Source organism: Arachis ipaensis, chromosome B3 (assembly GCF_059453495.1).
Source record: "Arachis ipaensis isolate K30076 ecotype BB chromosome B3, ASM5945349v1, whole genome shotgun sequence".
NCBI classification, from domain to species: Eukaryota; Viridiplantae; Streptophyta; class Magnoliopsida; order Fabales; family Fabaceae; genus Arachis; species Arachis ipaensis.
The window spans coordinates 145,561,759-145,579,098 of NC_142438.1; the positions used below are offsets into that span (position 1 = coordinate 145,561,759).

At 29.9% G+C, this 17,340-nt stretch overlaps 1 protein-coding gene and 1 long non-coding RNA gene across 10 annotated transcripts; one reads left to right on the plus strand and one right to left on the minus strand.

Annotated features, from left to right (window-relative positions):
- Positions 1-554: 554 nt before the first annotated feature.
- On the minus strand, positions 555-3,339 carry LOC107632089 (DNAse I-like superfamily protein). Of its 2 annotated transcripts, none has more exons than XM_016335727.3 (7): positions 3,060-3,337; positions 2,853-2,960; positions 2,495-2,774; positions 2,053-2,237; positions 1,301-1,409; positions 1,037-1,191; positions 555-947 (listed from the first exon to the last, which is right to left on the minus strand). In XM_016335727.3, exons 1-7 carry the CDS (start codon positions 3,212-3,214, stop codon positions 701-703), a joined length of 1,239 nt encoding a protein of 412 aa, XP_016191213.1. In that variant the 5' UTR covers positions 3,215-3,337; the 3' UTR covers positions 555-700. The 2 variants fall into 2 exon arrangements, with proteins under 2 accessions (XP_016191213.1, XP_016191214.1); XM_016335728.3 differs by having other exon boundaries at positions 600-947; positions 2,853-2,948; positions 3,060-3,339.
- Positions 3,340-7,862: 4,523 nt separating this feature from the next.
- LOC107632088 (uncharacterized) lies at positions 7,863-11,215 on the plus strand. 8 transcript variants are annotated; one of them, XR_002360023.2, is made up of 7 exons: positions 7,864-8,993; positions 9,088-9,794; positions 9,927-9,995; positions 10,216-10,353; positions 10,464-10,576; positions 10,666-10,743; positions 10,971-11,215. It is a non-coding gene; the product is annotated as an uncharacterized LOC107632088 (long non-coding RNA). The 8 variants fall into 8 exon arrangements; XR_002360020.2 differs by having other exon boundaries at positions 7,863-8,993; positions 9,088-9,129; positions 9,704-9,794; positions 9,927-10,576; XR_015907550.1 differs by having other exon boundaries at positions 7,863-8,711; positions 8,782-8,993; positions 9,927-10,576.
- The last annotated feature ends 6,125 nt before the right edge of the window (positions 11,216-17,340 follow it).

A 17,340-nucleotide genomic window follows, 5' to 3' on the forward strand; every position in this document is an offset into this window, starting at 1 on the left:
ATAATTTCTTTAATTTAGTTATCAAATTGTTATGTTTATGTCTTTTTTTTTCCCATCCATTCTAGAGGATGTCATAAGATCTATGAAAAATCATTCTTCAAACTTTGAAACATGCCACAATGACCATACTTGTAGCATATACTTTTTTCACAAGTTGCATTTCTAAAATGATATCTTATATATATATGCGCATGCATTTACAGATTTATATCAATTTCCATGAAATATATATATGTTTTTTATTTCCATCATGCACGAAGAAGAGGATAAGAGCGAGGGTGATGTTCCACTTGCTAGTCTATCTATCATAGATAGCAAAACCAGTACTAACCAATTAATGTCCTCCCAACTAGCTCAATAATTGGCTTATAATATATTCTATCCTTTTTGAAGAATGGGAGTTTTTTTTTTTTTTTAAATCATTATTTATCATATATGCAGTTTGAGTGCTCCAATTTATCTGGTTTGCTGGTTCCAAACAAGAAGAAAAGTTGCATTTATTTAAGCTCCAAAAGATATTAGGAAATTAATTTCTTTCAAACTAGACAGAGTGCTTTAATAATTCATATTATATAACATGAAGACTAAAATTGAACAACTACTTCACTGTATACTCATCAGCAAAAAACTTATGATATGTTATCTTCAGATATAAAATAGAATTTTTGTACAAAATCACAATATAATAATGATTCTTATTTCACAACCGGAAACTCAGTTGTTTTTTACATAGAAAATCATCATTGGTTGTAGAAACTCCAAAAGGAGTTTTAATGTGTTCAAATCTTTCTGATAGAAACAAGGTTTGCAAATTTCCTAGCTCTGTTGAAACCCTCACTTGAGCTATGAATATTGCCTTCACAGGCCTGTGGTCTGATAGTTTTGACTCACTTCTATTGTACACAAGTTGCTTTAAACCATTTCCATACCACACTATTCGGTCACACCTAAATTAACAACAAACAATTAATTCAATTTGTTAACTATTATTTAATATCAATCTAAATATATAGTTTTGACAATTTTTGTGTCTTACCATGCTGGTGCTCGCTTCTTTTCTGCTTTTTTCCCATGATAACAACATCCATAATACATATCTGAATTTGGAAAATACTTGTATGTTGGAGCAAATTTGATTGGCCCTTCATGCCACCCTCTTAACATGTTTCCGTTCTCTAGCTCCATCATTAGCTTCATTAGTTTTCCCACTAATACAAGTTAGATAAAAAAACAAGAAAGAAAAGAATATTCCTAGAAGATTTTCCAAATTATATTCAAAGTTCAAACCTTAATAAGATACCTGATCATTTTGTAATAAGGAATCCCAGTCTCCTTTTTCAACAAGTAACCGTGTTGATTCTTCTGGTAGAGAAATTCTATAATTTAGATCTCCTAGCAATACTACATGGCTGCACATAAAAGACAAAACTGTGTGTTAGGTAGCACCTCAAAATTAATACAACATTATTTGTTCTCTAATTATATCTAAATAAATATGCAAGAAGCAGGGGAATAGTTAATTAATTTGACCATTCAGTGATTACTAAGAAGAAGTCAACTATATTTAATAACTAATCTACTTGGGTATGTATTACTAATTCTGTAGTTGCAAATGGTTTTTTACTCTCATTTTTTACAATGTTAGTTCTAATCTGTTTGATTAATATTAGTTACAAAAAAAGAACAATTTCCTCCCTACTACTAAAATTGAATTAATTAAGGATAAAGTTTGTTAGAAACGTAACAACCAACTAATAATGATGTTAGTGTTTTGGCGGCATCGTTTTCTATTTAATTAGGAACAAATTCAAAGCCAGGGACTATATATGATTGGTGAAATGGTGATGGTTCTTCACTAAAAAAATGAATTCTTTTTTTAAGAGCCAGGAAAATCATATGCACATGAAAAACAAAACTGTTTATTTAATACATATTGGCACCTTGTTTTGATGATTTTGTCAGAAAGGAACTTAATTAATAAAGAAAAAGCAAGGGGGGGGGGGTGAATAATTATAAAAAATATTTGGACGGTTTCAAGATTATTATACTGACTCATGATCAAGAATCTTTCTTGGCAAATCAAACAAAGGGCCTTTGGGAAAAGTTGTCCGGGAAAATATTTCTGCAACGTTAGAGTTTCTGTGCTTCTCATCTCCTTCTCTGCCCCCTGATGCAAGATGGCTGCACACAAAGCAGAAGCTTGTTTCATGTAACCGAAATCTCACTGACACCGATCCCTGTAAATTAAAATTCAAATATGACTTTTAGTGATTATATATATAATATGTTGTGTTTCAATAAAGACAATTTTTTATCTAACAATAATAATTTGTTAGTTTGTATGTATGTAAGAGTTTAAATTAACGGACATACAAGAAAAACAGGTAGAATTTGTCTTATTTAGCAATAATTGATGAATACTAAATAAAATAAATTCGGTTGAACTAATTGTGGGGTTAATGAAATGTAATTTGTTTAATTAATTATAGGTGACCTTGTTTCCTAAGCAGCCCATGATGCCACATCCAATACAAGAGACACTTGGATGGTGAATGAAAGGGCGAAGATCTTTCCTTGTCCACACAGATATGAACACACCAACCATTTGCTTGCTTATGATACACTGGAATTCTTGTGGGTCTCCTTTCCACTCATCATCATTTTCTGTCTTCTTGTTCAGAGCTTCCCTGATTAAGGAATTCCATTTGCTAGAAACCTCGCTGTTCTCTGATCCCAGAACGTTTGATGCCTTCAGAGGCACTATTTCTTGAAACCTGATGATCATTAATTGTTATTTCTATGTATGTAAATCAATAACAAGAAGAATAATTAATTAAAGGCTACATACTTACCCTAGTACATAGATGTCACAGGAGTTGTTGCATGTGTCCAACAAATCCTCCAAGTTCAAATCTTGGTGTGGTGCAACCCCACCTACGTTCCATGTGCTAACAAAAACCCTTGGATCACACACATACACCAGTAAAGAAATTAAGAAAAAGGGGAAGTAGAACAAGAGATTTGAATTTTAAGATTTGAAGAAGCTAATTAAGGCTTACTTGTAGTTGTACTTGTTGTAATTTGGATGATGATGAATGGATTGTTCATCAATGGACAACAAGGGTTGCTCATAAGTATGATGATAATCAGCGACAAAGTTGGTGCTTCCTAGCCTCTTCTTGAGAATCTTATTAACCACTAATGTAGGCCACATGGTCGGATCTATCTAGCTACCTAGCTAGCTTGACATGTCATTACTACTGCATGCTTTTAATTTGGTGCGTGGCATCGTAAAGTGTTAGTTGGTTACTGAATGAAAGGAATATATATAGTGAGAGTAGAACATGAGAGATCAATAATAATCATGAATCATGATGGAGAAGAGAGAGAGAGAGAGAGAGAGACTCATGAATCATGTGACGTATAGATGATGTGCATTATTATTGGCTGCATTGTTGAATTCATTCCTTTACAATGTCCTAGTGGGAGAGAGAGAGACGCAAATTTATCAGAAAAACATGGGTCTACTCTTCTCTGCACATTTGAATTCTTCTGTTTGTTTACTACAATTTATTAAACCATATCTTAATGTTTCTCGCATATTTAAATTCTTCAACATGGCTGCAACTCCAAGTGGGATTAGATTAGTGTGGTCCATAGCAAACCAGGCATGCAAGTAACGCAAATAATAATAATAATAATAATAATAAAGAATCACATATATCTTAATGATCATAATTAACCAAACTTGCATGATATATCTGAAAATATTAATTATCTCCATGACTGAATTATTTGGTGAAAAATAATTTGACACATTTGTTATGTAGCATATGTGATGATCTTGCTAAATTTGTGACTTTAAAAGAAGATGTTGTCTCACACCGTAAATATTTTGGTATTTAAAACATTTAAAACATAGAAAAGTATAGGTACCAACATATTATCTGCCAACTTATTGTCAATAATAATTAATTATTATATTTTAAATACATATATAAAGAGACACATCCAGAATATATATCTATAAAGACACTTCTATTAAACACAACCATAAAAAATACATTTTTATTAGACACATCCACGAAAACACTTCCATGAAACACAGTTATAAATAAGAGTTGGCAAAAATTGGCAAATATGCTGTTAGTAATGTAGCAGGACCGTTAAAACATTAACTACAAATGACTATTTGATAGCAAGTCATAATATCGATGATTACTCAAATAAAAATATATTTACAATCAATTTGGGTTGGTCTAATTATTAGCTCACTTATTCGCTTAAATAAATATCAATATTCGAATTTATTATGTATGTATTTTTAATATATTTTTATATTTTAATATATATTTTTTACTAATAATAACTAATTTTAATTCCTGATTTTGATATAAACCTAAATAGTTGATTCGAATTGTATTGTTCATAGCCTCATCATATGGTAGGTTTATTCTTCTTTGTGATAGTTCGAATTCATTAAATTTATATCTGATATTAATTAATGAGAGTGTGTGTATAAATATTAGGATACATGCAAATTGACATTAAAAAAATGTAGTGTATATTTATTATATGTAAGAGTGATGTTTTGTATCTATAGCTGATAATTGATAATGAACATAAAACAAAATAAAAAATCTTATTTCTCGATAATGTACAAATTAAATAATGCTTTCATGAAGGAGAAAACGTAAGCTTTTGTTCCTTATTTTGGGTGCCATAAGATATCAATGGAACTAACGTCTGAATTCAGCTTGTTTTGATTATATATATATATAGTATAGAGTGCTTATAGCCTGGGGAAGATGTTCATGAACTTTTCCCGCGTGATCTTCTTGCTCCCTGAGCTTCGTTCTCTGTTTAGTAGTGTTAATTTTAGGCACAAAAAAAAAAAAAAATTAACACACATAAATGATATTCTTTGCAATAATGCTTATGTTGATAGAAATTTCTTGAAATGCATATTAAGATGACGTTCTACATCGATGATAAGTTAAATTATGAAATCAATTTTTCTTTTCTCGATAGATATTCATTGATTAATAATTAGTTAGAGACAATAGTATGTTTACAAGAGAGGATAATACATCAAATAATGACGATAACACAAGAGCTAAGTCTATCATTGCAAATTATGATGAAAACTACACAGCATTATTTTAATTGGTGTCAAATTATATTTTATTTGATTATAGAGTAGAGATTTATAATTATAAAGCATACTATTAGTATTACCAGTTCAATTAACTTTGATGCAATGATATTATGTAAAAAGATTTATGTTATTTTTCAGTTAAATTTATGTATTTAGATAATACTAATTTGTCAATATATCATTAAATATTTGTGTACCAATGCTAGTTAGTACATATAGATGAGGATCTGTATTTCTTGTTTAACTATTTTTTTTGGGTTCGATACTCACTAGAGAATAGAAATAAAGCTTGCTTGCTCGTAAATATTCAAGAAATTAATCATTGAACTTCCAACCTCATAGATATCCTGATACAAACAAAAAAAAACATTAAATATTTGTGTAAAAAATTTTATTTACCGTCTACTAAGTATTAATTATTTTATATATAAATTGAGTATTAGTAATATATGTATACAGAAAGTTTTGGCGGTCTGCCGATTTTAGTAATTTTGGCCAATAATTACTCAACATAAATACTAAAGTGTTTTTAATAAATAAAATTTATTAATTTATAGGTGTAAATTTTGATAAATATAAATACAAAATATATTAATTTATATGTATAAATTATATATTTTATGTATATAAATATAAATATGAGTATAAATTATTATTGGCTAAATACTAATTTAAAATTATAATTTTTTTTTTTAAAGTTAGGAGTGAGAGTTAAATTTATGATTTTTAGATGAATATAAAGAGATTATACCATTTGAATTATAGTTCGTTAGCAAATTATAATATTTACTAATAATGTAATATTACTGTATATGTATATGTATATGTATATGTATATGTATATGTATATGTATATGTAGATGTAGATGTAACTTTCAAGAAGTTAAAACAAGGTTTTCACAAAAATATTTTATAAGCCGTGTACCAATATATAATATTGCGCAGATAGAAAATGGAGGCAAGTCACATTTACTTACTGTTTAGAGGTCACATAATATATTTTTAATAATATCTAGTTGGCACCATCAATATATATACCCTTAATGCACTCTTTGATGATCAACGTTATTAGTTACCTCATTAGAATAACTTAATACAAATAATCAAGGACCAATCAATCTTTGCCGGCGTCTCGTTGGTGGACCAACGTTCTTGGTTTCTGCCTAATATTGTCATCACATTTATCACATACATTTAAAAATAATCATAGATTAATTAAAAAATGTATCTTTTTTTCCTTCTCATCACTTTTACTTTTGAAAATTATTTTTTATCAATTGTTTTTCTTTAATTAGTAGACTAATGTGGCTGTGATTTTCTAACTGGAGTTAAAAAACAGCCGACATACTTGGCTGTGTTGTTGAAAGGAACCTCTTCTAAGACTGACTTTTGCATGATATAATTAGTTTAATGTTAAGCACCCAAAAAATGGGACAATTATATTATTAAATAAACTAAACTATTTGTGCCTGAAATGTGAATCAATACAATGAAACTGGATGTTGTTGCTTTGTGGATTATTATATAGTAAGCTATAAATGTTACTGATGATGATTGTCCGTACAACCTTTCCAATTTGTTTTGTAAATAATTTTGATAATTTAAACTAATCAAGTACAAAATGTTGAGTGTTACTTTAGTGAAACTAGTGAAATTATTTGCTAACTATTATGTAGATTTTTAGTAAATTTTTTGTTGGTCCAATATTTATTATCTGAGAACAAAATTTATTTTTTTTTTGCGAGGAGTAATTTTTAAATATGCATCAAAGACTCTTCTTTGAACAAGACTAAGAAAAAGAGAAATATAAACTGAAATTTAAGTGTTTGAATTGAAAAGAGAAAAAATGAAAAGAGTACATTGCAAAAGGGAAAATACTTGCTGAAAAGGAAATCATAGAAAATTTAAATGAAAATATATAAAGATATGGGAGAAATTTTACAGAAAATAAAGTTTTTGGCAAACTCAAAAAGTCATTAGAGATGTGAATATGTGAGAATATTTTCTGAAATCGAATTTCAACTTCGTTTCTTATGAATCTTGTATATTTATAGATTTCTTCAACTAAACAAATTTCATCACATGTTTCATATACAAAACTTGAAAAGTAACTATCCCTACCAGATATATGTGTTGTGAAATCATCTTCAACTGTCTTGACCATCGATCCTAACACTGTTTCAATTGCTCTATTTCACTTCGACAAACCTCATCGAACTAATTAAATACCTTTTCCTTATTGATAAGTGATAACCTTATTTCGACAAAAAACTCATCACAGACGACAAGATTTATCATGTACAATCTTCGATGCTAATTGCACCATTTTCAATTTATAATTTATTTTATTCGACTAACACTAACCAATTTGGATTGGTCAAGTGGTCAGTTTATTCGTCTACTTAAGTGTTGGGGATTTGAATCCTACCTTGTACATGCAGACCTTTAAACGGATTAATAATATAAATTACACTGCTCATTAATTACTGTACCTTTTGTAAAATAATCCCGCTAGGAAACCAAGAGGAGTATAGCCAACAACAAGCCAACAAACATATTTAACCACTACAACAAATTTGATTTTTACCGACAATTTTTTAACGGCAATAGTAATATAGCCACAACTTCTATTATTAAAGAACTTTTTTAATGGCAAATGAATAATTGCCGTTAAATACTTCCTTTGTTATGGCAATAAGAGGAAATGGCCGCTAAACAATTACCAATAGTATATAAAATTATTCTTGTCTGCTATTATTAAGAGTATCACTTTTCGTTCGCTATGCATTTCTCTCATTCTGCGTCGAACTACCACCACCCATGGCACCTCTTCTTCGTCGCTTCACCCAATCTCCTTGAGTAGAAGTGCCGGCTCTTCAATTTTCCACCACTGCCACCTTCTCCTCCTCTTCACACCACGTGCTACACTGACCTACTCAATTGATGTTCTTCGCTGTCGCCTCCTCCTCACTCTGCATTCTCTGGCGCTGGTTCTTGCCACAATCTCTGTCTTCGTTGCTGCCTCTACCACATACTTTGATCTCTGATTTTAGTTTGCATCTCATAACCTTTTGCTCCTTTTCTCATTTAATTTCAATCGCTTAACTGAAAAATTCTCATTTCCAGGGTTTGTGTGATTTAATTGATATTCTGATCTGATTGGGAATTTTTTGAAAATTTCATGTTAATTTTGTGATTTTATTATGTGAAATCTGGTTTGATTCTCTTGTAATGATCATGTATTGCTATGAATCGAAATGCATGTTGATGTGCTTCAATATTTGCTGCTTAACTTGATATCTGGCAGAATCCATTGCAATTAGTATGATTCTCTGGTCTGTTAGCGCATTATTCTCTTGATTAATAGGTTTGATAGAAGTAACCTGATTCATGGTGATTCTTCAACGGTTGAACTCAATAATTCCAATATGGTAAAATTCTAGTTTTCGTCTAGTTTTTGTCTTTTATTATTTCTCTCAAGAGGATGAAAAGCTTCTCAGGCATATCATTAAGTACGGTCATGGATGTTGGAGCTCTGTTCCTAAGCAAGCAGGTTAGTATTCATAATATGATACATGTTAAGGTTTGTTCTGTGTTGTTGTTAATGTGGTTGTTGGTGATAGGTTTGCAGAGGTGTGGTAAGAGTTGCAGACTTAGGTGGATCTATTACTTAAGGCCTGATTTAAAGTTTGGAATATTTTTAATTTTACTATTTCCACTACAACCACAGTTTAGGTACCTATTGCTTTGATCAGAGAAGGAACTAACACAATCTCCACTACTACTATTCACAACAGGTTGGGGTGGGGGCTAGCTGGCTTATCAGAATCTATTGGTGAGCATGTGTTCTTCATGAGTCTTCTTGCTTACATTATAAGATCAAGTTTGCTCAATAATGTAACTTTTGGCATTTGGTTGAATAAAATCAGACAACAAGGCTTCATTTCAAGGACCTCAGCCTTAGTCAAAAGGTATTCCCTGGGGTATATCAGGTTGACATTTTTCTATTCAGATTAAGAGTATCTTGTCTCAAATTAAACTACCGCTTCAGGAAAAATTAGAAAAAAACTAACAACTCCTTGCGAGATCTCCAAGAGAACTACAGGCTGGTAGTTTCAATAATGAATTTGTAGAGAAACAAGATATTTTGAATTTACATGCTTTTAATTTAATCAACATGATATTGTAAATCGTTCAACTCTTCTATGCTTGTGAAACAGGCCTATAAAAAAGAATGGAAGTTGGGGTACATTTTTGGCATGAGCTATGCAAACTAAAGTGCATACTTTTAATTATTTAGTTGGCATTATGGCAACTTGGGATTTTGCTGTAGCTACATAATTTTATTGAAGGGCTCTTTACTTTCCTCATAAAGAGTAGTGGTTGTGTTTGGTTTCTTCTTAAGGGCAAAGCCCTAATACAGAGGGTGGTAGGACAAACCTATTGAAAACTGACTTCAGACTCTATTCCCTTTATTTTTTTTTTTTGAAAACTGTTTTAAATTTCTGAAAATGTTTACTTTACTGAAACTTGTGACTAATCTAGTGGAGTTAAAGAGTGTTAACTGCTTGTTGCTACACTTAGTCAAAATCACAACTTCCTTTGTTGAAATCCAGCAGAAGGATCCTTGCTTTAGGTAAATCCTCAGCACCTTTCCAATTTTTAATGCATTTGTTTTATTGAAATATTTTATTTATTTTATTTTATTTTTGAAAAAATTGTTATAAGTGTTGTTTATTTGAAGATTGTGATTTTTTCTTTCATGTAGAGTGGAATCTGGTGAATCTTCTCTCTTGGAGGATATTCTTTCTATGTTTTATTGCATGGCAATCATGAGGTCAGCTTCTATTTTTATTAATTCTGGAGTAGACAGTTACACACTATAATTAGGGTTCAATTTAGTATGTTTCTTATTTTTATTTTTAGATATCAGTTTATCTCATAAATGTTTTATACTGTGATGGATAAAATTAATTCGTAGAATCCTTGTAGGTAATTTCTCACCCTGTTTTTCTTCAATTCAATTAACACTGATTTGATTTCCTCTATCAATGCAGTTTATAATTTCTTTGGAAAATTTTCATTTGCTGAAGGATGTTTTGCTGCCTAACTTGATGGAGCTTTGTAGAATGTGAAAAGCTAGTTAGCTTTCTAGCTGCAAATAACTTGAATCCGCTATCTTATCTATCATGAGTGTATGAGGAGTTTTTAATAGAGACTCAAACATTAGAATGATTAACAGCAAATGGTTAACATGCATATAAACAAGATCTAACAAATTTAACTGTATGGCATGTGATGGCAGGTGAGATACAAGGGGCCTATCAAATAAAAATTACTACAATTGCTCTGGCTTTGTTGCTAGCCAGTAGGCACAATAAATTGGCAAGAGTAAACATACTAGGCCATCTAATTAAGGTATTACAATATTATATTGATTCAATATATTCGTTTAAACATTCTTTTCGAAGTGGTGCTGAGTAGTTGAGCTTATTTGCTTTTCAAAGTCTAATGTGGGAATAACGACAAGATCAAAAGCTAAATCAGCTTCAAATCAATGGGTAATGTTGCCACTTCCTACAAAGGTAACTCCATTTTATTACATATAGAACCTTAAATTGCATATGATATTATTGTTATCATGAGGCCAAATAAAAGGTTCGTATTTAGCAATAATTTGACGATCTGTTGTTTGATTTTTATTATAATTATTGTTATCATTAGAAACTAAATTCAATGCATTACATTGAATTGAGCAGGGGGAATTTAAGGTCCTAATTATTGTTGTTACAAATGATGAATTTTTTCCCAGAGGAAGAAGCACTTTGGTGAATGTTGATGATGTGATTATTGAAACAAGTCTTGGCAGATCCATCTAGACTATGATGACAGAGGAAAGAGAGAAAAGAGGGATTGATTTATAGCCTAACTTGATGTAATATAGTTATAGACTTATAGCATTTTTGTTGTTTAGATTTGTAACATGATTTATTATTTTTCAAGAGAATTTTATATATCAATATTTTGAGTTTAATGAAATATCTCATTTTGTAGTAATTAATTTGTATATTTATATTATGCATACTAATAATAATAATTGGCACAAATAATTGAGATTCTAGAAAAAAAAAGTAGTTCGTTGCTTTTAAGAAAATCAGTATAATATAACTAAAAAAGTTTTAAGATTTTAGCGGCAATAGTAATGGCAACTAAAAGTAAATAATATTACAATTTTAGAATTATTTTTAGTGGCCATATAAATTGCCGGTAAAATAGGTTTTTGCGGCAATAGTAATGGCCGCTAAAAATAAATAATATTGTAATTTTGGAATTACTTTTGGTGGCCATACAAATTGCCAAGAAAATGACCACTAATAGTTATATACTTTTTGCGGCCATTAAAAAGGCCTTTACCGGCAAATGTTATAATTGCCGCTAAAACCTTTTAGCGGCAAAGCATAAGACGGCTAATGTCTAATTGCTGGTAAATGTATTAGCGGCTATTTTTATTGCCGCTAAAAGCAAAATAAATGGCCGCTAAAAGTGATTTTTCTTGTAGTGAACCTACACTCTATACTAATTAATTGTCATTAATTAATAATTATTTAAATTTTATTTTTTAAAAGATACAAAATTAATGATTATTAATTGCCTCTTTTTACTCTAATTCATCTTTTAGCATTTATTACTACACAAATCCTAATTTCTCTTTTCAAAAATAAAACGTCCAAACTAAAAAAAAAAAAAACAAAACATAAGATAAAGAATCATCCAAATCCTACGAGAAAAACATACAAAACATAGGAAAAAGAATCATTCAAAACTAATAAAAAAATATCATCCGAAATTTAGGAAAAAAAAACATAAAAAACTAGTTAAAAGAATTATTCAAAACCAAACATGAAAGGAGAAGAGCCGTAGGGTGACCGGTGATGACATCTTAGACGGTGTTGCGTGGACGGTGGGTGACTCGTGGTGGCGCGTTGTGAAGAGGAAGCCACGGAAGCCGCGCATCGCGAGTGGAGGAGTCGCCATGGATCGGAATAGTTGATCGTGTGTCGCGAATGGGGGACCGATAGTGGCTGCGTCGCAACGGATGGAGCCGCGGCGGTGCAGATACGTCGGGACGGTAAGCGACGGCGTCGACGAAAGAAGGATGACGACGGGACGCGTGGAAGAAGCCGCGCAACACGATTTAAGACACGACGGTGGTCGATAGATGACGGAATAAAAAATGTATAGAGACGATGGGTTTGTGGAAAGAGAGATTTGATTGTTTCTAAATAAATAGAAAGGAATTAAATTTTTTATAGATTATTTTTATTGTGTATTATAAATGTGATTAGGATAAATATAGAAAGAATTCTTTTTAAATTTTAAAATTTTGATTTTTAAATTTTTATTTATTTATAAAATTTAAATTATAATAGAGTTGGTTTATCTTAGCTTCTAGAGGAATTGTTTCCTATAGTTTTCCTTTGTAAAAATAATACAAATTAAACAATTGAAGAGGATTAGATGCTCCGCATAGCATTCGAAAATCCTTTGCATAATTATATATATGCATGCATTTGGACGAATTAACGAAGGATAAGACAAGAAGGAGTGTTATGAAAAGAATAGTTAAGTTGCAGTTGCACTACTGACACCAAAAGTGTAGTTCAAATCAGACAGGTGTTGACCTGTTATTGTCCCTGTGGTCCAAGCTAACCCCTTTTCAACCATTCCATTCTATCAACTCTTACTATTATGCATATGCACCGCACTAATAATAATGGTTACGATGTTAATTAAAATTTAATAGAAGATCATCAATTCAATTTGTACCACTCAATTTTTTAAAAGGCCAGATTGGTTTATGTGTTAACTTTTAGGAGTTATTTTAAGTATTAATCCAATGTTTAATTCTTTATTTGTGAATACATGTGAGATATGCGACTAGTGAATCACCAGGTATATATGCAACTAAAAAGTAAAAAATGCTATGTATATGTATATCAAAGTAAAACAAACTAAATAATAGAGCATAAGTATAATATAAGGGTGAAAAATCAGGTGCAGTCGACTTCACGTAAAGTTGATAACTGATAGTCGTTAGATAATTTGACTAATTTAACTAAATTTTCATCTAACAGTTCTTAACTATTAACTTCACGTGAAATCGACTGCACCTGAGTTTCCACCATAATATAAGATACGAAAAATATGCGTTGCAGTTGTATCGAGTAGCTTTGATTGGTCAAATATGATGACTTTGTGTGGATTCATCGCTTGATAGAGAATAAATTGAATCACGATGGATTGTGAAGCCATATTCGTTATTCAAATAAATTATTATAATATTAAATTACAACAGAAAAGATCGAGACTCTTCCACCATCATCTTAATGAGTTCATCACTCAATTTAGAAAGTGCAAAAAAGAAAATGAATTTAACATAGTACATGTTTTATTACAATTATAAGTAGTGATGCGTAAGCGTAAGGCTCTAGACTGGAATCCAAATTAGAGCAAATATATTGGAACAAGTGTTGCCCTCTCATTTGTATTGAATCGTTTAATTGTTCAAACCGTATTTAGATAATAATCTTTCCTAATACAAAATTATTGCTGTCGTTATTCCTCTAATTGAACCTTCCAACAAGGTGCATGGTGTTGTTTTCTTAAGCCCGTCATCGAGTTGATGATGTGTTTTCGAATCTGTTTATTGATTTTTCTTTCATTTATATGTATCGTAAACGTAGTAAATATTTTATAGATATTAATATAAATGATATATTATGTCGTATTTCATTGTTGGTATTTTTGGTTTTTTTATTGCATTGACAATTATTGGACGTTAACTTTCTTATCCAAAAACTAAGTGTTACAACACTTTTTGAAGGTGAGATATGGTTAATAATGTTAACTTTAAATAAATAGTAATTAAATTAACAAGATAAGGAATGGACTGCCAATTTTGTAATTTAAAAGCCACAAATCTATAGGCACCGAAATGTCAATTATAAACGGTTAAACAGAAAAGAGGTGTCGCAAGTTAAATGGCTAATAAGGCTATATGAAGTAAGGTATTACGTAATCTGCTGGGATTATTTATTAATTGAAGAAATACAGAGAATTCGTTTTTAATTAATTAACATTATTAATTTTTTAATATAAAATTATTTTTTAACGCTATTTTTTAGATCAGAGGTAGAATTTAAAATTTATATTTTAATATTTAAGATTTGTAATTTAAAATTAAAAAATGTTAATATTGTCAAAAAAAGGAGACTCTTATTAATTAAACTGTCAAAAAATCGCCAACAAATCCAAGGCTAGACTAGACCAAATGTGTAAATATAGAGTGAAAAGGTTTAATTATTTTGCGAGATTTTATAGTTTTACGGAATTTTTAATTAGGTCTCTATACCTTTGATATATCGAATGTTCAATTCACTAGGTTTGCAGATAGTTATCCTAATATTAAGATTTAGGTGAGTAATTTAGAGGTGTAGTGTGTTTTTATTTTATTGGGCTAATTTTAGAGCTCATTGTTCATATTGTTCACAAAAACCATTGTCTACCTAACAAAGTCCAAAAAAATATTAGTAAATTGTGAATTTACTAATAGCCCTTGTCTTCCACTTGTAATAGGGTCTTAATTGATCTGATATCTCTTTCCTTCTCGTTGCTCCTCTTCTTCCTTCTCTGATATAGCAGTCCTTTCTCTACTCTTTCCTTTTTCTTTGTCTATTTCAACCTGTCTTCTTCTCTCAAATCTACGAACTTTTACATCAGATCCATCAGCAGCACCATTTGCACCAACAGCACCATTTCCAACAGCAGATCCACCTCAATTGTCAAGCAGCAACAGCATCTCCATTGTAGGATAGGTTACTGAACGTAACACTTACAAGCCAAAACTCAAGTAAAGATGTTAGGGCTAAGGACTGTGAATTTGCAGTCAAATGAGAAAGGTTTTTTTTTGGAGTTTTTGAAATATGGAAGTTTTCAAAAAGAGAATATTTATTTTTTTAATAAAATATTCTATTATTTTAAACATTTTTGTCACGGTAAGAATTTAATTAAAAAAATTATATAATATAGGACCTAATTAAAAAAAATATAGAGACCTAATTAAAAATTTAGTGAAATTATATATAGATTCGCAAAGTAATTAAACCGAATGAAAACTACTAATATCTTTCAGTAATCTAATTGAAGCTAAAAGGGTGCGTTAAAAGATTTCAATTACAATTAATTAGTTATTTTTCATCGCTAGTCTAAAAATATGTTTCTGGCCAAAGTTATCTATGGATAAACGAAAGTGTCTAAAAGAGGAGTTTAATTTCTCTTCCCTTCAGGTTAGCAACAAATTTGTTACACCATCCGTCACTAAATTCAGTCACAAATTATTGATGAATGAAAACTTTTTCGTCAAAAACTATCAGCAATGCTGTTTTTATTGATGGATAATATCAATTATTAATTTCTCCCTAACATTTATATCCATCACTAAATTATGTAATGTGTTAAAATAAAATCTGACGAATGCAAAAGATTTTAAAAGTGAGTACATTGACTCTACTAATAAAGTTATTACGCGGTCAAACAATTTTATTGAACAAGTCTCAACTAAATTAAATACAATCTTATTACGTTATCAACAATATTTCTGCTAATTTCTGTCAATTTTTATTTATAACTATATTTAATGGAAATATTTTTATGGATGTGTCTAATAAAAATATTTTTTTTATGGTTGTGTTTAATAGAAGTGTCTTTATAGATATATTTTCTGGATGTGTCTCCTTATATATGTGTTTAAAATATAATAATAAATTAACTGATAATATGTTGGTACCCTATACTTTTTTAATTAGATATGTAGAAACTTTTTAAACTTAGTTGTTATTGTTATCATCTTTTTTCTTCTTCTTCTTCAATAACATCATAGTTATTATTATTGTCATTGTCTTCTTCTTCTCTTTTTCAACAATGTCGTTGTCATCCTTTTTCTTTTCTTTTTATTTTTTTTTATTTTTTCTCTTCATCCTGGCCTCCTTTATTATTATCATCACCAAGTCGTCGTCTTTATATTTTTTCTTTTTTTATATGTTCAAAAAATTAAAGTACAAAAATTTCAATTTACATCATAAAAATTTTAATGCATTATACAAAAATTTTGATATACAACACAAATTTTTAAAGAATCAAATACTTAGAACATTGATATCCAACTAACACCATAAGATTTTTATTTAGTATCGGAATTTTTTTGTGCCAACATATTTTTGCTTATAACAAAAAATAGTTGAACCATATAATAGTTGAAAAGTGAAAAGCAGAGAGAACTTCATCATATGTAAAATAGTTGAACCATATTTTGCTAACAAATGTTGCTTATCATCAAAAAAATAGTTGAACCATATTTTGCTCAATATATTTTGCTTATAGCAATAAGAAAACAAATGTTGATGCATCAAAAGAGAAAGAAAAAAAAAACAAAAAAATGTTGAATTTTAACATCAATTGGTTAATTGCGTTGATATATCTTATATTTAATTAACACTACTAGCCCCCATGTGATGAATCAGCACGAATAACTGGACGACAGGTTATATGTAAGTCATTACTTAATCTAACCTTATTAGTAGTAATCCGCTGACAAAAATCATCAGCAAATAAAAGTATAAAACTACAATATATTGTAGAATATAAATAGAAACTTAGACAATACCAACATGCAAATATAGAATGTATTTCTCCAACTTAATGAGTTCAACACTGCTTATCAAACTAAAACGCAAAGTTTTCTCGTTTTAGGAAAGTTGGTCGTGGAAGATAGATATGCAAGAATAATTACCTTATTTGTCAATAATTGTCACTCTCATCAAACTTTTATTTCGTTTAGAAAAATCAAAGAAGGGGCTGGAAGAAGGTTTAAACTAACTGCAAGTTGTTTTAATTAAATTTTTTTAACAACATTCATTGGTTGTCACGTTGAAAATCAAATAATAATCACCCATCGATATTTTCAGTCCACATGAAAAAAATTAAGTAGGCCTTGTCCTTGTCCAATTGGTCAGCAACTTCAAGAAGAAGATTCCAACCAAATAGGGTTGGATCATCTTAGATATGTATACCCTTATTGCGTGCCCAATGACCAAAGAATTTTGAAAGAAACATTTCCAATCTTT